General features: G+C 39.6%; 1 protein-coding gene across 1 annotated transcript in view; it reads right to left on the bottom strand.

Annotated features, from left to right (window-relative positions):
* MYO3A (myosin IIIA) overlaps positions 1-26,293 on the bottom strand; it is a 161,861-nt gene that overhangs the window by 11,985 nt on the left and 123,583 nt on the right. Inside the window, exons 25-30 of the mRNA XM_055545372.1 lie at positions 22,838-22,949; positions 19,661-19,823; positions 17,077-17,200; positions 14,963-15,887; positions 12,002-12,146; positions 1,216-1,322 (exon numbers count right to left, since the gene is read on the bottom strand). Of these exons, the coding sequence (XP_055401347.1) occupies positions 1,216-1,322; positions 12,002-12,146; positions 14,963-15,887; positions 17,077-17,200; positions 19,661-19,823; positions 22,838-22,949 (1,576 nt within the window). The remainder of the gene's footprint in view (positions 1-1,215; positions 1,323-12,001; positions 12,147-14,962; positions 15,888-17,076; positions 17,201-19,660; positions 19,824-22,837; positions 22,950-26,293) is intronic.

Raw genomic sequence — 26,293 nt, 5'->3', positions numbered from 1 at the left:
AGATGCCAGTAGGTAACTCTGGTCAGTGGGGCTGGGAGGAAGAGCTGTCCCTGGTCCAACAAGGAAGGCATATGGATTTGATGCAGGAGTGGCCAAGCTATTAAAGGCACTATGCAGGGCGAGACGGACTACAGAAGCTGAGATTAGAAGCAATTAGGTAGGGTCTGAACTATCCAGGTGAGGAATGAGATAGTCTGGAATAAAGTAGTTGCCAAGGTAGTCAGAGGAGGAAGATGAATCAGAGCCAGCCTTTGTGGGGAGAAGACACGCTTTTGAGTGACTGATCTGATGTTGGGTTTGAGACAGCAGGCAAGACTCAGGCTGCCTCCCACTTTCCTGGTGTAGGTAACCAGGTGGATGATGGTGGATTAATGGAAGAACAGGAACCTGAGAGGAAGGACAGGCTGGCGAGGGTGATGCCAAGAGCTCCCAGGCTGCTCACTATGACTCAACAGATGTGGAGTCAGAAGACCTGAGGACAGCGAATGGCCCTCAGGGCTCAGAAGTGCCTCATCCATGTCTCAGATTCCTGATCTGGGAGATAGGGATGTCACCCTTCAGGCTCTTTCTAGAATTCGATCTCACAATGCTCGTGAACACAGGTCACGCTGGACCTAGAATTTAAAAGGTCCTCGATAAGTATCTCCTTCTCCCCCTCCCTTCCTTGGAGACTCACCCTTTCACACTAAGGTCCCTCTCTGGAGAGCTCCTGCTGTGATGCCCTTCTCTATCTGAGTTGATATTTGCATATCGGTTCAGATTCAAGGACTAGTAGAGAAAACTCCTGGGAGGCCACAGGCCTGTTGGGGAGGGGTGGACCCTGAGGAAGAGAGGCTAGAGAACAGGCAAGTGTCCAGGTCATCAGTCAGGGAGGGGCCAGGAAGGAGAAGCCAACGAGTGTCTCCTTCAAAGAGCCCTCCCTCTTGACAGGACTGTGTGGTCAGTTTCCTTACTGGCCATTAGAGGAGACACTACAGCTCCCATTTGATAATAAGATCAAGCCAGTAGTGGCTCAAAAGGTAAAGAATCTGCCTGTAATGTAGGAGACGCAGGTTCAATCCCTGGGTGGGGAAGATGCTCTGGAGAAGGGAATGGCTACCCACTTCAGTTTTCTTGCCTGGAGAATTCCACGGACAAAGGAGCCTGGCAGGCTACAGTCCATGAGGTCGAAAAGAGATGGACATGAACGACTAAGCACCTAACATACACACTTACATGAAGCAGAGAATAGTATGTGGAGTCTTCAGAGTTATTTAGTGTTTTGGGTTTTCGGGGCCGCCTTGGGGGTCTCAATATTTTTGGCTCCTCTCCTTTTGAGATACCTACAAGAAAGATGATCATAAATAAGGACTCCATTACCAAAGGTATTATTAAGCAAGGTTTTCCTTTAGGGTTAAAGAACAAATTATATACATACAACTGGGGCTAAAACTGGAAGAAAGAAGAAATTCCTTTGTTGTTCCCACCAACCCGTATCATAATCCTCACCACATGCTTCCCTCCAATTGTCTGATGGTCTAGAACCATGAGAAATAAGCAGAAGAGGAAGAAAAGAATTGCACAGTTTGGTAACATGGAATAGCAGCTCAGAGGATGAATGGGGCAGGCAAGGAGAAAAACTGCCATAAAATCTAGAAAAGGAGGATAATGCTCACAGAATCCCCTGTTGCTGGCCTTATACAGTGACCCATCTATCCATCCATTCATCTACCCATCCACCCATCCATCCATCCACACACTGCATGATCCTCAGTCCAAAGCACCACCTCATATTATGGCCCAAACCAAGGGACTGCTAGTCTGCAGGCGGGCCTCTTTTCTAAAAGTCTAATCTAGTCTTTCACCAATATTTAGAATCTCAAACTATTAGGATGTTCAGACTGGACTTTGAAAATGCTGGCAAAGAAAGAATTAAGTTTGTCCTCCTTTCCTTGCTCTTTCACAGAGCCAAGTTCTCAAATCTGTAGCAACATCATCAGATGTTGCTGATGATCTTCACACTTGGCAGTCAGTGCTCCACACTTGGCAGTCAGTGCTCCTTACCAACGGCTTTTTATGCACAGAGCTAATAGGCCTCTTGGGGCTTCCCTGGTGGCTCAGATGGTAAAGAATCTGCCTGTAATGTGGAAGGCCTGGGTTTGATCCCTAGGTCGGGAAGATCCCCTACAGAAGAGAATGGCTACCCACTCCAGTATTCTTGCCTGGAGAATCCCATGGACAGAGGAGCCTGGTGGGGCTACAGTCCATGGGGTTGCAAAGAGTTGGACAGGACTGAGTGACTAACAATAGGCCTTTTACAAAGAATTTCTATTTTTCATGATTCTTGATCTCCATCCCTGAGTGCATCTGTGCAGGAATGTCTGCACAAAAAATATTTCAAAGTTGGGCAAGGAGTGGGGTACGGGTGCTTAGTGGGGAATGGCCTATATTCAACAGATATCTGAGCACACGTTTTCTAGTGGGACTTTAAGGGCATCACTAGATCATTACTGCAAATAATAATGGGGCAACAATAATTCCTAATCCTCAGAGGTAGAAATACACAGAGAAACTGAATTGTTCCAAATCTTTCTAATCAAATCAAGTCAAATCTAATCAAATCAAAGAATATCTCATACTTCTATGTGTAAGCAGCCATGACTGCCAGCATAAAACAACTCTAACCAGGGTGGAGACTCACAGATGGCTAACTTCCTAGTCCCAGCCCCAGCCCACTGTGTGAATAAACTTATCACAAGAGCATTCACATCCTAATGTTATCCACCTCATTCATTTTTAAATGTATGGGAAATTGCTGGGTGACAAAGATCAGCTAGTTGGGAGTATGTTATCGTGGTGTAAGGCGTGGAACAACGTGGACCAGAGAAAGGCAGGACAATCATTCATTACTGTTATTTTTGGAATAAAACAAAAGAAAATGAGATCTTGATACATGAGATCACATTTATAGACACCAGAGAGAAAATTTTAAAAGTAATGAATTCAAAAGAATCCTGGAATGTATGGGATGGTCACATTTACATAAAATTATGAACATGCATGAGGGAATGTGCATATTACAGATATAACCTCAACAGGTGTTGAATTTTCAGAACTTCTGATTAATTCTTATATCTTGCAGAATTAACTTTTTTCTTCACCAAGATAATGTGAAGCTTGGGCTGAATAATCTTAAGAGGTGTCTTCCCTTCAGCTACCACCATATAATGTGGGCGGCCAGTAGGTGAAAACTATTGAGGAATGTACTCAATAGAGTATGATCGTTCAGATTAAACCTCCCCAGAATATTTCATATTTTTTTGCCCGTAAGGTTGTCAGCATACAAATATTTCAGAAAGGCACAAATTTATTTTGCCTTCTAAATTTTTGTTCCTTTGGGGGCATACAAACATTGCCTGCCAACATCATCCTAACTCCTTAATTATAAAAGTGACATAAACATTTATAATCACGAATTACCAGCAACACATCAATGTTGGCAGTAGAACAATTAGGTTTGTGACCATTTTGTGTGACGTGCATGATACATATTAGCTCTTAAAGGTTGTTGCTATATTAAATAGCCAGAAGGTAAAACACTTATTTATATTGTAGTTCTGCTAATAATTTCATGAAGTGTTTGAGTCTGTCAGGAATGCACATTTAAAAAATAATGAAAGGACAAATCTCAACATTTTGCCTTCAGAAGGCAGAAGACAGACTTAAAACTCATTACCAATATTTGCTCTAGCAAATTAAATTTCAGCATTATTCTCATTTCATGATAATTATACTATTTTACTTAAGTAAACATGCAGAATATAATTTGCCAAAGTATCACAGGTCTAAATCAGATATTAGCAGCATAGAAATGCATTGATGTTACTGTTTCTTCCTTAAGAAATCTGTTTGTCAGTTTTGGTAAATTTCTATTCACAAATGGACAGTCTATGAACTTGAAGCAATATAAGGACCCAGAGGAAATCTTAGAATGGAGGAATGCTCATGGCTATGTGTTAAAGGCAGGATTCACCATAGTTCGGGTTGCAACCTGCCTTCAGGAAGCTGCTCTGTCTGCCTTTCACCTTGTCTGCCCTTCAGCCAGGCTAGGTCGCTTGGAGAGAACTGGGTGCAGATTCCAAGCTTGTGTGGATGATTCAGTCCCTCTGTGCTCCTCTCTGCCTTGCACTGCCTCAGGCTCTGAGTTCCCAGAGATATTTTCACTGATGCTCGTTATAGATCCGACCACTTGTTTTCCTTCCTTCCTTCTTTGGTGTTTTCCTGAGGTGCTGCGTTACAAAGGCAGGTGCGTCTGCTCAAAGTATCCAGAGCACTTCAGGTGTGCCTTAGTGTTCAGTGGATCTGTCTCCAGGCTCCCTGTGACCTCCTCAGAAAGCAGCTGCCAGCCCCACCCCCATTTGAACCTGCTCAACAATTACTTTGGCTCTTCCTTTTCTTCTTTTTTTTCCCCTTTGATGTGGACCCTTTAAAAAGTCTTCTGAATTTGTTACAATATTGCTCCTGCTTTATGTTTTGTTTTTTTGGCCATAAGGCATATGAGATCTTAACTCCCCAATCAGGGATCGAATTTGCCACCCTCTGCACGGGGAGGCGAAGCCTTAACCACTGGACTGCCAGAGAAGTCTGCCTTTGGCTCTTTTTTCCATCAGCTGACCACCAATGCCCTAGAGCCAAGTCAGATCTGTCCTCCTACAGCTCATGGGCTTTGAGCTCTCTGTCCCCTCAGATTTGAGAACTCTGCATCAGGACCTCGAAAAGTGAGCATTTAGCTTTTCAGTTACAGTCTTAGGTTTGGGGAAGAGGCTGCTCCCAGCCTACCCCTCACATTCTCTTCTAAACTAAGGTCACAGGAGAAACAGAGGAGAATGAAACAGCTTTGCTTGTGTGGTAAGACCCACAGATGTCCCCTCTGGACCACCGTCTGTCTCTTGGAAGTGCTCACTACCTATCTGTCATTTACTCTCATATCCTCTGTTGGGCAGAGGTCATGGATTAGAATCCTCAGAGGCTCTTTAGTTTTGTTCTGGTCCATGGAGTTAGGTTCTCCCTCACTCCCAGCCATCCTGCATACATACAGGAGCACACTCCACCAGAAACACAGGGGGAGCGCACACAATGATGCTGAGGGTGGCTGAAGAGTGCCGCCTGTGCTGAGTCTCACGCTGAGCCATGAGCACGCATCCTGTGTATAAACATCCACGGGACTAAGAAGATAGTCACACAACAAAAATACATGCTTTCCTGGCTAAAGAATAAGGAAAACTCAGGGGTGGCATTTAAAAGACCCCAATAACCTCTTGCTTTTTTTTTTCAAGATCATATTGGTCTTAATCTACCAGAAAAAATATTTGAGTATATAGCCTGAGGTGAAAACCTACATTAATTTTTTTTCCTAAGAGCCAAATTTTAGAAAATTATTTATTGATTGTCAGTCATTTTCTCCAATTGGCCTTTAAAAAAACACAGAATTCAGTTCAGTTCAGTCGCTCAGTCATGTCCGACTCTTTGCGACCCCATGAACCACAGCACTCCAGGCCTCTCTGTCCATCACCAACTCCCGGAGTCCACCCAAACCCATGTCCACTGAGTAGGTGATGCCATCCAACCATCTCATCCTCTGTCGTCCTCTTCTCCTCCGGCCCTCAATCTTTCCCAGTATCAGGGTCTTTTCAAATGAGTCAGTTCTTCGCATCAGGTGGCCAAAGTATTGGAGTTTCAGCTTCAACATCAGTCCTACCAATGAACACCCAGGACTGATCTCCTTCAGAATGGACTGGTTGGATCTCCTTGTGGTCCAAGGGACTCTCAAGAGTCTTTTCCAACACCACAGTTCAAAAGCATCAATTCTTCAGTGCTCAGCTTTCTGTATAGGCCAACTCTCACATCCACACATGACCACTGGAAAAACCATAGCCTTGACTAGACAGATCTTTGTTGACAAAGTAATGTCTCTGCTTTTCAATATGCTATCTAGGTTGGTCATAACTTTCCTTCCAAGGAGTAAGCATCTTTTAATTTCATGGCTGCAGTCACCATCTGCAGTGATTTTCGAGCCCCAAAAAATAAAGTCTGACTTTGTTTCCACTGTTTCCCCATCTATTTCCCATGAAGTGATGGGACCAGATGCCATGATCTTTGTTTTCTGAATGTTGAGCTTTAGGCCAACTTTTTCACTCTCCTCTTTTACTTTCATCAAGAGGTTCTTTAGTTCTTCTTCACTTTGTGCCATAAGGGTGGTGTCATCTGCATATCTGAGGTTATTAATATTTCTCCTGGCAATCTTGATTCCAGCTTGTGCTTCCTCCAGCCCAGCATTTCTCATGATGTACTCTGCATAGCAGTTAAATAAGCAGGGTGACAATATACAGCCTTGATGTACTCCTTTTCCTATTTGGAACCAGTCTGTTGTTCCATGTCCAGTTCTTCTTTTTTTTTTTTTTAATTTAATTTTATTTTTAAACTTTACAATATTGTATTAGATTTGCCAAATATCAAAATGAATCCGCCACAGGTATATCTGTGTTCCCCATCCTGAATCCTCCTCCCTCCTCCCTCCCCATACCCTCCTTCTGGGTCGTTCTAGTGCACCAGCCCCAAGCATCCAGTATCGTGCATCGAACCTGGACTGGCGACTTGTTTCATACATGATATTATACATGTTTCAATGCCATTCTCCCAAATCTCCCCACCCTCTCCCTCTCCCACAGAGTCCACAAGACTTATCTATACATCAGTGTCTCTTTTGCGGTCTCATACACAGGGTTATTGTTACCATCTTTCTATATTCCATATATATGCGTTAGTATACTGTATTGGTGTTTTTCTTTTTGGCTTACTTCACTCTGTATAATAGGTTCCAGTTTCATCTACCTCATTAGAACTGATTCAAATGTATTCTTTTTAATGGCTGAGTAATACTCCATTGTGTATATGTATCACAGCTTTCTTATCCATTCATCTGCTGATGGGCATCTAGGTTGCTTCCATGTCCTGGCTATTATAAACAGTGCTGTGATGAACATTGGGGTACACGTGTCTCTTTCCCTTCTGGTTTCCTCAGTGTGTATGCCCAGCAGTGGGATTGCTGGATCATAAGGCAGTTCTATTTCCAGTTTTTTAAGGAATCTCCACACTGTTCTCCATAGTGGCTGTACTAGTTTGCATTCCCACCAACAGTGTAAGAGGGTTCCCTTTTCTCCACACCCTCTCCAGCATTTATTGCTTGTAGACTTTTGGATTGCAGCCATTCTGACTGGCACGAAATGGTACCTCATAGTGGTTTTGATTTGCATTTCTCTGATAATGAGTGATGTTGAGCATCTTTTCATGTGTTTGTTAGCCATCTGTATGTCTTCTTTGGAGAAATGTCTATTTAGTTCTTTGGCCCATTTTTTGATTGGGTCCTTTATTTTTCTGGAGTTGAGCTGTAGGAGTTGCTTGTATATTTTTGAGATTAGTTGTTTGTCAGTTGCTTCATTTGCTATTATTTTCTCCCATGCTGAAGGCTGCCTTTTCACCTTGCTAATAGCTTCCTTTGTGGTGCAGAAGCTTTTAAGTTTAATTAGGTCCCATTTGTTTATTTTTGCTTTTATTTCCAATATTCTGTGAGGTTGGGTCATAGAGGATCCTGCTGTGATGTATGTCGGAGAGTGTTTTGCCTATGTTCTCCTCTAGGAGTTTTATAGTTTCTGGTCTTACATTGAGATCTTTAATCCATTTTGAGTTTATTTTTGTGTATGGTGTTAGAAAGTGTTCTAGTTTCATTCTTTTACAAGTGGTTGACCAGTTTTCCCAGCACCACTTGTTAAAGAGATTGTCTTTAATCCATTGTATATTCTTGCCTCCTTTGTCAAAGATAAGGTGTCCATATGTGCGTGGATTTATCTCTGGGCTTTCTATTTTGTTCCATTGATCAATATCCATGTCCAGTTCTAACTGTTGCTTCCTGACCTGCATACAGGTTTCTCAAGAGGCAGGTCAGGTGGTCTGGTATTCCCATCTCTTTCAGAATTTTCCACAGTTTATTGTGATCCACACAGTCAAAGGCAAAACACAGAATAGAAGAATACTATCTGGTTTTAAACATGCAACATTTAGCCTTTCTGGTTTTCCCCACCTCCCCGCCCTGTTCATACTTTGTAACAATAGGATAGGTGGTTCCTCTCAAGGTAAGGTGAAACACATCACTATTTTTAAAAACCCATTGTTCCTTCTGAGGGCATGTCTGGTCACAGGCATGACCTTAGGAAATGGCAAGCAAGCTTATGGTGACACAAGACAGTCTGGCAGCAAAGATGGCCCATTGGAGATGGCATTCTAGTGTTCTCCCACCTGGAGGGGAAGCCCTGTGCAGGCTTCAGGAATGTTACTCAGATTCTTCATTTTATACAGAATGGACTCTGAAGGTCCAAGGTAGGGAGGGATGAAGGGCATCCACCCTACTGCAGAGCAAGCACTTGGTCCCCCCTCCACCAGTCTCCTGGCTTCTTGCAGGGGTCCCCAAACTTTTGGGCAGCAGGGACCAGTTTCATGGAAGATGATTTTTCCATGGATGGTGGGGAGAGATGAATGGTTTCAGGATGATTCAAGTGCATTACATTTATTGTGCACTTTATTTCTATTATTATTATTATTACTATTACATCAACTCCACCTCAGATCACAGGCATTAGAATCTAGAAGCTAGGGACCCCTGCTCCAGAGCTCTGTATTGGATGCTCTTGTTAGTGAACCACTTGACATGGAGGAAGATTAAGTGACTTATTTACAGGATTCTCATCCCAATTCTGCAGTCTTGTATCCCATAGCTAGATTAGCTAGCAGTTTGCCAAGGCTCTTTGAAAAATGATTTTTAAAGGCTGTTTATATTCCATATATGAATGTGTCATTACTTATTAATCATTTTCTTATTGCCTAATTTTATTTTTGGCCATGTACATAATTTTTCTCTTTCAGCTCTGATTAGCTCCTTAGGCTACGTTCTTATAAGTGGGTTTACTGGGAGAATGATAGAAACTATTTCAAAGCTTTTCTTTACATATTGCTAAATCGCTTTCTGAAATGTTGAGTCTTTAGACTCACCATTAGCGCTTAAGGATAATTAAACTAGCCCATTCTCATCACTGTCATATATTTTTTCATCTCTGCCATCGTGATGAGTAAAAAACAGTACCTTGTTTTAATTTATATTTTTAATTTCTAGAATGATTCTGTATATGCTTGCTTTCTATTTGCATATGTTCTTCTACAAATAAATCAATGGCTTGTGCCCATTTTTCCACTGAGTTAGTGTTTTTCTTAACAATTTATGAGATCATTCTACATTACATATGGCAACCATTTTTCCATTTGTTCTAAACATTTTATCCAAATTGTCTGTAGCTCTTTAACTTGAAATGATGCTTTCTAATCTCTAGAAGGTTTTAACATTTGCACAGTCTAAATCGACCACTATTTTTCTCTGTAATTCCTTTTATTACTTCTTCTCATGCTTTGTTGGTGCATAAGCAGAGACTGTGAAATAGTCAGTTCATATTATTTGGTTTCTCTTAATTTATTTCTCACATTTAAATCATTAATATGTCTGGTTAATACTGGGGTATTCTGTATAAGGCAAGACTTTTATTTATTCTCCTCAAATCAGAAAAATTTAAGCATTATCAGAAAATGTAATTTGGTTCAATTCTGATATTTGGGAGTTTATGTACTAGCCCAGTATGTCTAGTTATAAGAAAATTTTAAAAATACACTAGATATTTAAGAAGGTATTTTCTCTATGTGGTATGAAATTATAAATAAACTATATGAATTTACTTTGTTGACTATATTAATTTATCAAATATGCTATGTAATTTCCCTTTGAATTGATCTCATGTAGCTAAGTAACATGGTGTCAAAATATGTTAAAAAAAACTGTTTTCAGTGCTGCAGACATGCTTAGTCTTTTTTTTCATGCATTTTTTAATATGAAATTTAACAGGAAGTTAGAGAGAAATACACTGTTCATTGCTTGCTGCTTCCATGGAAGCTCTGTGTCTTCTGTAGTTTAGAACAGATAAAAATTATAGAATGAGAAGACATAATTTGGGTGCAAAAAATTTAGCTGTTTCCATTTAAAGCTTCTAAGTCAACTGTTTTGCCAGAATTAAGTCCATTAACTCACCAAAAATCAATAACTCACTATAAACCTATGTTAGGCAAATTGATCTTTTATGTTAGCATTTAATATAATTAAAATGATAAACATAAATGATACTCACTGAATTCTAAGGTTGTAAATGAAATCATTTGTTTTTGGATACTGAAGGTTGTTATGAAAGATTTGGGGGGAATTAGTATTATTTCCTTTTTTTAAAGAGTTTTTTATGTAGACCATTTTTAAAGCCCTTTTTGAATTTGTTTCAATCCTGCTTCTGTTTTACCTTTCGGTGTTTCAGCTGCAAGGCATGTGGGATCTTAGCTTTGCAACCAGGGGTCGAACGAACACCCCCTGGATTGGAAGGCAAAGTCTTAATCACTGGACCGCCAGTGAAGTCCTAGTATTATTTCTAATGAAGGCAAATATGAGTAGCAAATAGGTTTAGGAAGACAAGTGCTCACTGGACTATGTTGGGTGTGAAGCAGTATAACTTCTGATCTCTTTACTTTCTACTCTTAATTTAAAATATTCCTATAAAATATATGAACCAACATGATTTGAGCTACTTGGCCTTCACATGAATGTAAATATATTTACAGATACATGTAAAGATATGTTCTTGGATAGTTTGCAAAATGCATTTCCAGGGGCCAGCATTTAAAATGCTAGGCATCCCTAAAAAAGTACAAAATCTGCACCATAACACCAGAAAATCTTAGGACTACTACATGAATCTAGATGCCATAAAAACTTAGAAATAAACAGAAGCAACACAAAAGTATTTTCATTCTATCTACTGTGTGTAGGCATGGCAAGGGGCTGCCATGATGCAGAGCTGAATTTACTGATGGTATTGTGTAAATGAAGCATGGGGATTACGATAGTGTCCTTATTTGTTAACCTTGCAACCCATTAAAAAATTATAGCCTGCTGGACAGTCATAGCCTCTTTGTGAAAAGACAGAAAGAAAATATGCTTTTGTGTCACCAGGGTATTTTTTCCTACAATTAATCTTTTTCTTCTCTTCACAATGGTCAACACAAATTGCCAGGTGCACCATAATTAAGAAGAAAAACATCTCCCCCCGAAAAAGGAGCAACTCTGCACATTATTCAAAGAAATGATGTGATGTCATTGTACACTTTTGAATACAACAGCATAGACTCTGTGATCAAATGGCCACTCTCCAGTTATATAAATCCTGTACCATACTTCTCTCAAGGAAAATGCAGGTGCAGTTAAGTCCTATCAAATTCAGTGTATAACAATTTTATCAAAACAAAGACATAAAACAAGCAGTTGGTTGACTATTTTATTTTTAAACTTCATACTTAGTTGATACTTAGTTCCTCAGCTTTCATTTGGACATTATTTACTGGTTTAGTGAATGGGGGCAGAGTGTGACTTAGGTTGATAAGAAGAAAATTTAATAGTGCATCTAGGTCTGCTAATCTGAACCTTCTAGATTCCTACCTTCTACTTAATGTACAGATTTCAACAGAAGAAATAGATATATTTCACTTGTTTGTTCCCTCTTCTCAAAATTGTACCTTGCTCTCTGCCTCCCACCCTCAACTTCATCCCTTTCTATTTCCTCCTGGTGTCCTAAGCCAAATTCGAGTTAAAGTGTATATAAAGGAGGGAAAAAGAAAAAAGAATGAAATCAGAAAAGGTAGGAGATATGTGGAATATTCTGGAAAAGTGTGTATCAACATAAAAAAAAAATGAACTGAAATGAAGTTTCCTGCGAAGATAGAACACAGTCACTTCAAATCTACAGAATAAAGGTAGGCAACTAACAAACAAATCAAGTCTCTGGCTTTGCCTGTCCTTTCTGGAAGTTCCAACCCTACCCATTTTTACCTGAGATGCACTGATGAGAAGAAACTCGTCTAGTAATTGGCTTATGAGGATAGACTCCAAAATAAAGAGGCTTCAGCTGCTGTGACAAGATCATTTCATTCAGTTTTTTCTGCAGAATGAAATATTCTTCAGATAGCTTTGAGACCTAAAAAAGAAGGTCAGGCATCCAGTTAAATCAAAGAAAGGACTTCAGCCATCTCCACAGACACCCTGGAGATCTGATCAATTTCTGATCGGCTCCTTGTGGGGTTCAATGTCCTTCTTCTCCGGGACTCACCCTGACCCTGCAGCAGGTCAGACAGAGTGCTCACTCTACGAAACCTCCTGTTCTGCGCACCATCTCACATTTTCCAATCCAAACTGCCAAACCCATCACCCTCCAGAAGTGTTCTCTGCTGGTAACTCCTTCCTGGAGTCCCTGAGCTCTGTCTTCCCTCCTTAACCATTCTGCTGCCCTGGCTTTTCTTTTACCCTGAGGAACCCGTCTGCTGACTTAGACTGTATTAACTCCCTCCTTTCAGGCTTCTTCATGTGGCTTTATTTTTTAATTTTTTAAAAACTTTTTATTTTGTGTTGGGGTATAGCTGATTAACAATGTTGTGACTGTTTCAGGTGAACAGCGAAGGGACTCAGCCATACGTGTATATGTATGTATCCATTTTCCCCCAAACTCCCCTCCCATTCAGGCTGCCACATAACATCGAGCAGAGTCCCCTCTGCTGCACAGTATGTCCTTGTTGGTTATCCATTTTAAATGTACCAGAGTGTACATGTCCATCCCAAACTCCCAAACTATCCCTTCCCCTCATCCTTCCCCCAGCAATCATAAGTTCATTCTCTAAGTCTGTGAGTCTGTTTCTGATTTGTGAGTTCATTTGCATCATTCATTTTTCGACTCCACATGTAAGGGATGTCATATGATAGGGCTACTTTCTTCCTCATTCCATCTGGGCCCCTCTCTCTACCCTGTGTGACAATACAACCTGCTAGGTTGAAGTGGGGCTCCTACTTTCCTGTCTCTACCACTGCTCCCGTGAGCACTGAGTCCATCCCCATGGTATTATCAGGCAGCTCTAGGTAGATGCCCAGCTACTATACATCTCCTGAATGTCTCAGTCCCAGAGCAGGTCAGGGTCCTAATCTCTGCTTTGGTCTTTACAGTGAGCATGTTAATCACAGGAAAGGAAAAGCTGCATGTATATTAAACTCATTATTTCCATGTGCTTAGACCGAAAAGGACAGGAAGAGGATGAATTTATCAATGACTGGTCTATGAATAGCTAGAGATTGGAGATGTTCAGGGCACATCCATAGCAGTCTGGGGGTGTCCACAGGCAGTGGGCTCAGCCATCATCAGACACTCAGGAGTAATAGGTAATAACCAATTATGAGATTTCTAACCCATTATGCTATTTCTTCTATGATTTCTTACACTATTGACTTCCCTGGTAGTACATACGCATTTACAATATGCATTTTACAGGTCATCTAGTGACACTCCTTCACTTTACACAGGAGACTATAAGGGTGCTGACACCTAAAGCGGAGAGGGCAATGGCACCCCACTCCAGCACTCTTGCCTGGGAAATCCCATGGACGGAGGAGCCTGGTAGGCTGCAGTCCATGGGGTCACTAAGAGTCGGACACGATTGAGTGATTTCACTTTCACGAATTGGAGAAGGAAATGGCAACCCACTCCAGTGTTCTTGCCTGGAGAATCCCATGGACGGGGGAGCCTGGTGGGCTGCTGTCTATGGGGTCGCACAGAGTCGGACACGACTGATGTGACTTAGCAGCAGCAGACACCTAAAGGGATCTTCTCAAGGTCAAATACCTAGAAAGAGAGAGAGCCTGAAGGGGGCAGGGACAAGGCCGTCCCTGTGATCTCTCTGTAGCACTAATTCATCAGAATTCCATGTACAGTAAGTCCCCTACATACAAACCTTCAAGTTGTGAACTTTCAAAGACGCAAACGTGCGTTCACATGTCCAATCATACAAGGTCACACGTCTGGCATACACTGTCACATGCGTGCATCCTCTCCCAGTAGCTCTGCTTTTGTGTGCTTTACTGTATAGCACTGTGTGGAGTACACCACTGCAGTATCTTTATTTATTGCCTGTTCACTCGATGCCTACCCCTGTAGACCAGCTGTCATATGGTACTACTCTACTTTTCAAGGGACTGTAATGTAAGATTAAAAATGTTTTTATTTTTTGTTTGTTTTCTATATTATTTGTGTGAAAAGTATTGTAAACCTGTGACATTACAATATATATAGCTGATTGCATTAGTTGGGTACTTAGGCTAACTCTGTTGAACTTAGGAACAAACTGGACTTATGAACACACGCTTGGAAAGGAACTCCTTTGTATCTGGGGGACTTACTGTACACTCAGAAGTTCTATTGCCCCTTTTACAAACAGCTGAAACACACCTACGAACAGCACGAGATATTCTTCAAGAGGGAATTTTCCTTTGTGATTTTTCTTTATGGTTCCTCACTGTTGTTACGATAGAACATGCAGATGGTCATCTTCACTGCATGTGTTCAGTGATGGTACTCACCTGATCCTGGTGCATAATTATGTCTTCTTAAAATATGTGGTAGAGAAAGCTTAGACTCTAGAAGATTTTGAAAACTTTTTTTTAACACTATAATGGGAGATCTCAGAAACATGGAAATTTGCACTGTCAAATGCTAGCATTTTAGTAGGCTGTATCACTCAATGACTAGTCTCTTTACTATACTAGATTTCTATCATATATTATACTATTTTATCATAGAAAATTATTTTAAAATATATGGCTATTTGAATAGCACAGCCTCTGAAACATTTTATTGAAAAGGTTTGCAGTCTCATAAAAACAGATGAAACAGTTACCAACTGTTCGTTTAACTCAGCTATTGTGGAGTTCCTAGAGATCTGTACTAGTAAACACATCTGTTCGTTTACGTACCTGTCTTGAAAAAATTGCCAAGTCACACGCTTCTTTTTCTGAAATTGCTTTTGCATCTTTATAACTCTTCATCCCGATGTTACAGGAGTCCTCAAGTTTTGTGGGGTAGGAATACAAATTGAGAGTATTTCTTGCTACTTCTGTCGGTGTTGCAACGACCTTTTGATTTCTAAAAGAAGACATCCTGTCCTTCCGTAACTGCTGCCTCCTCTTGTAGCCCCGGTATTTGCTCTGAATGAACACTGCGGCTCTGTCTTCTTCCTGGGCTTGCATGGCTGGTTTCACCTGCCTCTCCTGGACCGCCCCGTGGCTCAGATGGCTCCTCTGATGGCTGCATACAGGTGCGTTCTGGGTGATCACAGATGTCTTCTTTTCTTTGTCCTTGCTATTTTCATTTTGACAAACCAACCTCTGGCTGAGACAAGGGTCTAATGTCTTTTTGCAAGAAGGCTTGTTAGGACCTGGAGTCTCCTTGTCTGCTGACCAAAGTCCTGGGTAACTTGGCCTTTCTGATAGGGCCTTCTGTTCTAGACATGCTGCTTTCAAGTCTTCGAAATTCCTTTCCTCTGTGTACTTCTGATAAAAATTCTGGACCACTGTGTCCTCCTTTCCTATTTTCCTTATCTCACTATTTTCTTCTAAGTCTTTCATATACTTGTTACTGGTGTTTGCTTCTGCCCAAGCATCCTGCACCGGATATAGTTCTTGCTTAGCCTCTTCCTCATACATGTTGTTCATTTTTTCCTGAGTCTGATATCCTCTGTTGCTACTTTCCACAGCATTCGTGGCTTCCCCCTCAGCTTTGAAAGTACAAGTTTTCACTACAGATGTATTCCCTTTATTATTAATATTTGGAGCTGGAGCTGGAATGATGGTTTCATTAGCAGAGACTGAATTCTCTGTCTGTTTCTTCACAAAAGATTCCCTGTGTAAAATATATTGCATCAGAATATATGATACTAAACTAGAGTTTATTACCTTGTTCAGTAATAGCACTGTTATGTTGGGAGAAAAGCAAAAGAGGCAAAAAAACTAAAAATTAAAAACTTACCATGTCACAATAATCAAGTGTTTTCCCAAACTGTCCTTTCTAGGGACAACCATGATGGCTACACAGATAATGAGAAAACCAGCATCAACTTTAGAGTGAGAAATAACCTAGCATAATTTCACTTGCTGAGGTATCAAAATTCTAGGAATTTAATCGCTTTAAGGAGAAAAACCAATATCGCATATTAATACATACACATGAAACCTAGAAACATGGTATAGATGAACTTATTTGCAGGCAGGAATAGAGATGCAGACGTAGAGAATGGACAGGACATGGGGTGAAGGGGGATGGAATGAAGAGAATAGAACTGATGTATTGGACTGCCACGTGTAAAATAAATAGCTAACGGGAACTTGCTGTATGGCACAGGGAGCTCAGTTCAGTGCTCTATAATGACCTAGATGAGTAGAATGAAGGAGGGGATATTAAGAAGGTCCAAGAAGGAGGAGATATGTGTATATATACAGCTGATTCACTTCATTGTAGAGCAGAAACTAATACAATATTGTAAAGCAACTATATCCCAATTAAAAATAAAGAGGTATGTCCTTTTCCAGACAAAGTACCTACAGTGAGAAGTGTGTAAACTATATAGTGTAGAAACTATATCTAGATTTTTGAGACCAGTATTGGGGATGTTCATTAGGCTGGCATGCTGTACTTTGATGACCTCTACATCTATGGATCACAGAAAATATCTTACAAAATTAAAGGAAAAGCAGTGTTCCTGCTACAGTTCATGATCTTGTAATATGCTGGCCAAAATTTCACAGCTGTGCCTTTATTAATATCCTTTCCAAAGGCTACTTGGAATGATTTTCACTTAACTAGAAAATAAGATATTTTTTAAGAAGGAAAGTGTGGTCATTGGAATGAAATGCCAACAAACTCTCAAATAGAATAAAGGACACAGAAGTGGCCACGGGGTGTCCACTGACATTTGATGCCTCACTGTTAGGAACCCGGTTAGGTATGAGAAAGACTGTGGACTTTATTTCATGACTTTCCAGTGTGAAAAATCTATAATGTCAAGATAGTATAAGAATGAATATTATTTTACCTTTTATTTGCAAAGTTTTTCTTGTAGTCAAATTCCTGATCTTGAGCCTGAATGGTTTTTACTGCTGTGTTTTGTGTGTTAACAGTTTCCTTCCTTTGTTTCCTGGCTAGATGGCCTCTTGCAGCTGAAACATACGAAGCCCAGAGTAATGTTAATTATAATACATAATAAATATTACTTGAATGGGTAGAAACAAATGAGTTTTGACCATCAATGTCAAAGAGGAAAATGAAATTAAAGACTACAAATAGAATAGGTTCATAAAAAATATGGGACTCATTAACAAGACTGTTCCAGATGACAAGCTTTAGCAAGAAAATAATTAAAGTACCTTTCATGTTAAGGGGAGTATTAATATGAAACTAAAATGATAGAGATGACCGAAGTTGATGAAAAAATGGACTCACTCATTTGTTAAAAATCTGCTGATGTTTATGTTCCTTTCATTTTTTCCATGTTCAAACTATTCATGGGAGAAAACCCCTATTATCTAAGTACATGGCTTGGACCTTTTGGCCAATTATCTTTGGAGCCAGATATATTTCAAAATTCAGATTTAAAGTTTAAAAAAATTTTTTAGAAAAAAAAAACTGAAAATAGAACTGCCTTATGATCCAGCAATCCCACTGCTGGGTATACACACTGAGGAAACCAGAAGGGAAAGAGACACGTGTACCCCAATGTTCATCGCAGCACTGTTTATAATTGCCAGGACATGGAAGCAACCTAGATGTCCATCAGCAGATGAATGGATAAGAAAGCTGTGGTACATATACACAATGGAGTACTACTCAGCCATTAAAAAGAACACATTTGAATCAGTTCTAATGAGGTGGATGAAACTGGAGCCTATTATACAGAGTGAAGTAAGCCAGAAAGAAAAACACCAATACAGTATACTAACGCATATATATGGAATTTAGAAAGATGGTAACAATAACCCTGTGTACGAGACAGCAAAAGAGACACTGATGTATAGAACAGTCTTATGGACTCTGTGGGAGAGGGAGAGGGTGGGAAGATTTGGGAGAATGGCATTGAAACATGTGTAATATCATGTATGAAACGAGTTGCCAGTCCAGGTTCAATGCACGATACTGGATGCTTGGGGCTGGTGCACTGGGACGACCAAGAGGGATGGTGTGGGGAGGGAGGAGGGAGGAGGGTTCAGGATGGGGAGCACATGTATACCTGTGGCAGATTCGTTTTGATGTTTGGCAAAACTAATACAGTGTTTCAGGTTTAAAAATAAAATAAACTTAAAAAAAAAAGAAAAGTAATTCAGGACAAACATATATTCGGTAACATTCCCCATGGCAATTCAGCATTCCATAATCAAACAGATGATTATTTTGCCAGAAAAACGCATAATTGTTACTAACTGGAATGAATAAAGGACTATGAATATTAGGTCATGCTTCACTTTCAAGTGAGTTATGAAAAATCTCTTTTCTCAGTGTTTTATGAAGTTTGGAATTGAGGATAAAGAATTAAATCTCAGTTACAGGGTTTTCATTTTTGATGACCCAGTGAGTCATCAAAAGGGCTTAAATGAGCTTTTACAGATTGACAGAAGTGGACCTCGAATCTCTTGTTAGTCAGCTGCTCTGCCCACCATGGTAGTGTTCTTAAGAATGCAGGTTGCAAATAAATGGTGGATCATAAAATCAATTTACTGGGCCAAATCTAGCATCTAGAAATGAAATGGAATAAATCAGAATAGAAAACTATCAGAGTGCATTGTGCATAGTACGTATATTGGGTTACAGAGTAAAATACACTTCTTATTATGGATATTTAGTTGAAAGTCTTTAAAAGATGGCTTCCCTGGTGGCTCAGAGGTTAAAGCGTCTGCCTGCAATGCAGAGGACCTGGGTTCGATCCCTGGGTCAAGAAGATCCCCCTGGAGAAGGAAATGGCAACCCACTCCAGTATTCTTGCCTGGAGAATCCCATGGACGGAGGAGCCTGGTGGGCTACAGTCCACGGGGTCACAAAGAGTTGGACACGACTGAGTGTTTCACTTTCTTTCTTTCTTTAAAAGATACTGAATCAAGCCAGGCTGGATTCTAAATTTTGCTTCCTATAGAAAAACAGAAAGTGAAATCCAAACTCTATTAATATGTTTAATAAAAACTTGTGAAATATGACTATAAATATTCTTTCCCTATGGTTAATAGAAAGAAATGGATGCCCTTTAACAAAATGAGATTTCATTAATTTGTCAAAAAGTGTGGCAAGTGTAACCTTTGGAATAAAATAGGGAAAATGATATTGTCCAATGGGTTATAATAATATGATTCTTGAAATGTACAATTAATTCAGTATCTTGCACAATAGGTCAATTGTGTTTCATTGTGACAGCAAATTTAAGAATTATTCTGTTTAAAACAAAACATTTATTCAGATATTAAAAGTGTCAATCTTTAAAACAATCATTCAGATTTAATACAGAGAAAGTATCAATTGAAATTAAACACAAAACCTACATAAGACTGGAGGTTTGTAAGTAAGATTTGATTTCATGCCTACATCTAAACATAGCATTATATTTTGTTACACAGTGAGATGCTCTGAGTGGTTACCTGACTGTATTATTATAGCGCTCTCTTTCCTTTTCTCCTGTATTTTTTGGTATCTTCTTGAACCCAAGAATCCTCTGACACAGGCTTGAATCAAAATCAGCTTGTCAATGGCTTCCTTTCGCATTAAATTTAACTGTTCCACATGATAATACTTAAGGAACACCTTAAAAGAATTAAAATAAAATGCAAATAAAACTATGGCATGCAGGTATGAAACAGTCATGTGATGCTCAGAAGACCAGATTATGTTCAAAATATTTTTTTGACTTTGGAAATCACTATCTTTTGCTTCTTTGGCCTGGATGTTGCTATCACCTTATAGATTTTTATGTTTGAAGACAGTCCCTCTTTGAGGTCGCAAAAAGTCTGACACGACTGAACGACTAACACTTTCACTGTCACACAGTTTAACAATCATACTGTTTCTTTGCAATAGGTATCCAGCTTTTGTTGGATGGCCCAGTATGAGTGGAAGATATCAAACTCTTTCATCAAGGTTTTAGCAATAGATACTCTGGGCAAAGCTAATTTTTATGCTATTTTGAAAGGAAACAATTAAATTGCCCAAACTTAAAAATTCTTACAAACCTAATGTGTAAGAGAGAGGACAATTATAGGAGTTCATTCACCAATTGCTTATTGAGACCTATGCTACATACTTTTCTGCAAGGATACCAGGGACACTTTCTGCAAGGATACCAGGGGCATTGCCCTCAGGCGCTCACAGAGTTGTCAGTGGAGAGAATAAGGCAGAGACAGGGCCCCATGGAGAACGAACAACTTTCTCACTGGACCCAGTGGCCACCGTAAAGACCAGAGGGCTGATTTTCAATGATTCTAAAATCAAAATGAATGAAAGCAACAGGGGAGCCTGAAGACTTGGAGTTGTTCTCAACTAAGAGTTTTCAGCCTCCCTCAGGAAACAGGAAGGTATATTTTTTATTTTAATGGTTGAATGTATTAATGAAAATCACCTCAAAGAGAGTTGATTGAATCCACTAAGAAAGTCACTTAAATTCAAATTTAAGAGCTGAGTCATGAGACCTGGTGACCCTAACTATAGAACTCTCCCAGTACTTTGAAGCTTGGCACCAAGGGCCAACAGTTTAACATTACAGGTCTTGACTGAATTTAGTTTTAATTTCTACAAGACTCTAGACGTTAATATATTTAGTCCATTCTACTGTTGACAATTCATTTAAAATTCAATCTATCTAAAAAGGTCATTTTTTTTTTGCACAACATTAGAAATGTTCTTATATTGTATCCATCCTAATGAGTTGGAAAAGGTGAAGTGGAAAAATACAAATAGCTTTAAAATGCTACTTAAATATCATGAAAAACTGGAACTGCAAAGGCCTTTTTACAAGTTAAAACTCCATTTGAAGTTAGGCATGTGTTTCAGACCATATATCATGAGATTTCAGCCAGAAAAATTCATCTTTGTGAGAATCTGAAAGAAAATGGTGTGAGAAAAATACAGATTAAAAAAAAAATCTTTCTAATGCTCAGAAATTCCCCTCACTAAATACTAAGGTAAATATGGATTTTTGAATACAGAATATAGGCTTCCCTGATAGCTCAGTTGGTAAAGAATCCACCTGCAAGGTGGGAGACCTGGTTCAATTCCAGTGTCAGGAAGATCCGCGAGAGAAGGGATAAGCTACCCATTCCAGTATTCTTGGGCGTCCCTTGTGGCTCAGCTGGTAAAGAATCTGCCGGTAATGCAGAAGACCTGGGTTCAATCCCTGGGTTGGGAAGATCCCCTGGAGAAGGGAAAGGCTACCCACTCCAGTATGCTGGCCTGGAGAATTCCTTGGACTGCTTAGTCCATGGGGTCACAAAGAGTTGGACATGACTGAGCAACCTTCACATCACTGAATATGGAGAACACTCAGTATAAGATAAAACACTTAAAAATTCCCTAAATTTTTACAGGACTAACTTGTGTTTTTAAAAATTAATTTTTATGGAAGTATAGTTGATTTACAATGTTGTATTAGTTCTTGCTGTACAGCAAAGTGAATCAGTTACAAGAAAGACAAATATCATATGATATTGCTTATATGTGGAATCTAAAAAATATAGTACAAATGAACTTATTCAAAAAACAGAAATAGAGTCACAGATGTAGAAAACTAATGGTTATCAAGGAGGAAATGAGTGGGGGGATAAATTAGGAGACCAGGATTGACAAATAGATATTACTATATATAAAATAGATAACTAATAGGCCTAACTTTTCATCTGAACATTATGAAAATCCTAACTTTTCATCTGAACATTATGAAAATCCTGTCCCACACCTCCTGAAGCTAATACAAATTTCTTGGCAAATGTGGAATTTCAGTCCACATCTATGGTGTGGCTGATAGCAGTTACTCTTGAGTGGTCAATCTGAGCACATCTGCCTTAGCTTGGCTCTTTCTCCATCCTCCCCAGTGATACATTTAGTGTCCTCCTGGGACTTGGTACCATGTTTATCTCCTTATCTCCATCTTGTTTGTAATGCTGTGAGGATATCTGAGAAGAAAATACATCCTTTTTCCAAGAACCCATCCGTCTTACTTCCATATTCAAAATGGATTATGATTTTGTATTTCATTCTTTAAGGGATTAAATAAGCTAAGGTCTCATACTGGATTATGATTTTGTACTTCATTCTTTAAGGGATTAAACAAGCTAAGATCTCATAGGCTCTCAAATTTGATCCATAAACATTCCAGTATCCAAATCCTATAGTGAGTCTAGTAATAACATTTCACTCCAGATAAATTTCAAGTTTACAACAGAAACAGATTTGAGAATTAGGAAAAAAAGAAAAACAGAATCCTACTGAATTCATTATGATTTTCAACAGCTTTCTGACTATATTTGGTGGTAACAAAACAGAGAAAATAAAAAATATTCTAGACTTGTATGTTCCACCCTTTCGGGGATAAATCTTCAAGATATATTTTTATTGAATTTATTAAAAGAAATCTGTATGAGAGCAAAATATCTAATTCTGCTGAAGAAAGAAATGTTTATGAATTTATCAATTTTCTTTCCCTATTACAAGCTACAGATTCTATAACATGAAAAGCCATGATATTTTCTATCATTGCAATATGTAATTTTCCATACATCCACTATAAGTATTACTTTTTTTCCTTGAAAATTACATGAAAACATTACTTTGGTTTTCCCAAGAGCCCAGTTATCAAGACCAGCTTTTTCCAAAATGGCGGCACACGTGTCAGGGCTCAATGGAGGCTCTTCACACCACTTGTAGCAGAGAACCTGGTACCTTTGAAAGGGAGAAAGGGCTGGTTAGTATTTCGTAAAAGTTCAGGGTCTCAGGAGCCTGGTGGGTCCTTCAGGCTTCTTAGAACAATTCTCCAGTAAACGGAATTCCAGACTGACTACTTGTGCAATTTGTGTTTTCCACTTCAGTGATTCCTTTCCAACATGTGATCTTTTAGTGATAAAGCCTCTGCCAGTTTTTTTCCATCTGAATCCTAAGTGTTCTTTCCTTGTGTCCCCTACATTCCCATCCCACCCTGGCCTCCCATTTTTCCTTCTCTCTCTCGGTCTCTTCAACAGGCCTCATATTGAGACTTGCTGCTTAAATGTTAGATTTTTCTGAGTTTCTGTTTCTTTTTAAGCTCTGTCCATGTGTGTCTCATCTACATGCATGGCTCTAACTGTTCCCTATATGTGATGCTTCCTATACATACATCCTTAGCCCTGTTTTCATAAACAGGAAACACATTACTCCTGGCTGCCTGCTAGACACCCCCACCTGCTTATCCCACAGACACTTTAGACTCAGCAAAATGCATCACCTTTTCTTTCCTCTGCTAGTGCCTATCTCCGCGAATGGTGTCAACCCTTCTTAAAAGTGAAAGTTGCTCAGTCGTGTCTGACTCTTTGCGACCCCATGGACCATACAGTCCATGGAATTCTCCAGGCCAGAATACTGGAGTGGCTAGCCTTTCCCTTCTCCAGAGGATCTTCCCAACCCAGGGATTGAACCCAGGTCTCCCGCATTGCAGGCGGATTCTTTACCCTTCTTAAAAAGGCTCTAAAACTAGGAATCTGCACGTCATCCTAGATTCTCCCCTATTCTTCACTCACTGTATCCAACCAGCTTGTGCTTTGTTGTGCCTCTTGATTTAAAGCCAACATACTGACTCTACTTTGTTTTTATGAGTTCACTTCAAGGTTTATATGGTGGCATTTGAGACCACAGCACAGGAGGTATTAAGTAATTTAGGGAGTTTGGGACTGAAGCAAAAATAATAATGAAGATAGTTACAGCTGAAATGCATTGTCTACATTTGGTTCTATCTGTAGCCTTCCTAAATATTGCGTCATTCAGTGCTCATAACCACCTATACAGTAGATGCTAACTAACATCATCACCCTTATCCACAGATGGGAAGACTGAAGCTCTAATGTTACTCAAGTGATGCTGAACAAGGTCACACGTTTAGTATAAGTGGCAGAATTGGGATTCAAATCTGGATTTTCTCACTTTAAAGCATGTGTACCTCTCCCTTCGCTAAATTCTATTTGTGTTAGAGCTCTGACAGCCAAACAATTGTGCATCAGTGACTGGTGAAAAAATGGATCCAACTTCAGTAGCTTTTTAGTGTAAGGGCTCATTAGAAATAACTACAGTAAAAACCCAGTGTCTTGTGCAAAGTTAAGTTCATGTTGTGTGTCTTCCTTTAGGATTATCTCTTTGTCACACAATAGAAGAGTTTATCCATAACAGAATGGACAAAGGGTCTGATGATTTTACATCTTACAAGGAGGGTTAGTCAAAGGATAAGGCTGGACAGGGAGGGTTATTTAGTCCTATTTACACCTCCACAGGGCCTTTACAAACTGTCCTGCCTTCCTAAGAGTCTATGCCAATTTGGATGACAGTTTTCAAATTTATGACAGAGAAAAGGCTTATTAGCCTTTATTTCTGGAGCTTTCTAGATTCAGAACAACTATTCACATGTTCTCCAGAAATTTAGTTTTTGTGAATAAGGAAAAAATAATTTTTCCTTATTCACTTATCATGTAGTAATTTGCTATTCTGTAATAGCATGGGGTTGGAAACATATTTAAAAACTTATTCTCACTTCTGACCTTCCAAATAAGTAATGCTCAATCACTCAGTCATGTCCAACTCTTTGCAACTCCATGAACTGTAGCCCACCAGGTTACTCTGTCCATAGGATTCTCCGGGCAAGAATACTGGAGTGGGTTGCCATTTCCGTCTCCAGAATAAGTAATACAATACATCAACTACAGAATCATCAAGAAAATAGGTTCAGCTCTTCTACAGTCCATGTTGTAAAACAATGGATAGTTTTGAAACTACTGGTTTAGTCTAGCATCCAGGGCTCTCTCTTCATAACATTAACCTGATCAGTCTTCCCCTTTGATCCCATCTTTATCACTCCTGTCACTTCACTAACACACACTGCTGAGCCAGTCTCACCTACGTCCCTCTGGTTTTCGGAGCACCAACCTGTACCCAGAGATGGCCCCTTCCTGTCTTCTCAATGCCTCCCACCAGATCCCAATGCAGCACTTTTTCTTGATATTCTCTCTTATCAGCCTTCGTGGAGATCATCCTTCACTTTCCTAAACTCTAACACTACAAACCATCTCTTTGGATCTTGGTATTTATTAGCCTGCACTGTTTACTAACTTTCCACATCTATGGCTCTGAGAATCCTAAGTGGATTGTTCATTTTTGAGGACCAAGTAAGTGTTACAATTCACTCTTCCAGACTAGATATGAAAGTGAAAGTGTTAGTCGCTCAGTCATGTTTGACTCTTTGCAACCCCATGGACTGTAGCCTGCCAGGCTCCTCTGTCCACGGGATTCTCCAGGCAAGAATACTGGAGTGGGGATAGCCATTCCCTTCTCCAGGGGATCTTCCCAAATAGGGATCAAACCTGGGTCTCCTGCATTGAAGGCAGATTCTTTACTGTCTGGACCATGAGACTAGATACAGGTAGAGAAATTAAAAAAAAAAAAAAGGAGATTCCTTGACAGTCCAGTGGTTAGGACTCCATGCTTACACTGCAGGGAGCATGGGTTCAGTTGGGGAACTAAGATCCTCCATGGCACACAGCCAAAAAGTAAATAAATATGCTGTCTCATTTAACATCACAAATAACCTTGTGAAACAGGTACCATACAAAAAAGAAAAAAATGGATGTAAAATTATTTTGAAAATATTAATCTAAATTAGGTTAATTCCAGTATATTCCAAGTACATAATTGCTTTTTTACCTGCTGAACTTCATCTTAAAAAATCTATAAGCCACATTTAAGGTCTAGTGAGTCTTAAAAAAAAGTACAGATAATCACAACTTCCTTTTGATTTCTAATATACTAAAAGTTGGTTATTGTGCTTACAATACAATAAAGAAAAAAAAAGTCACTGTCTTCCATAGTATTTAGCACAATGCCTTGTGTATAAAAATAGACGGGCTGCCGTCTATGGGGTCGCACAGAGTCGGACACGACTGAAGTGACTTAGCATTAGCATTGATAGTTATGCAAGTTAAAGATGAACTCTATAGAAAAATGAAAAGTGTGATGATAAGGTCAAATTTTAATTTGAAATTTGAAACTCA

Source organism: Bubalus kerabau, chromosome 13, assembly GCF_029407905.1.
Source record: "Bubalus kerabau isolate K-KA32 ecotype Philippines breed swamp buffalo chromosome 13, PCC_UOA_SB_1v2, whole genome shotgun sequence".
NCBI lineage: Eukaryota > Metazoa > Chordata > Mammalia > Artiodactyla > Bovidae > Bubalus > Bubalus kerabau.
Note: the sequence above shows the minus strand (reverse complement) of the source record. Positions and strands in the feature narration are given on the sequence as shown.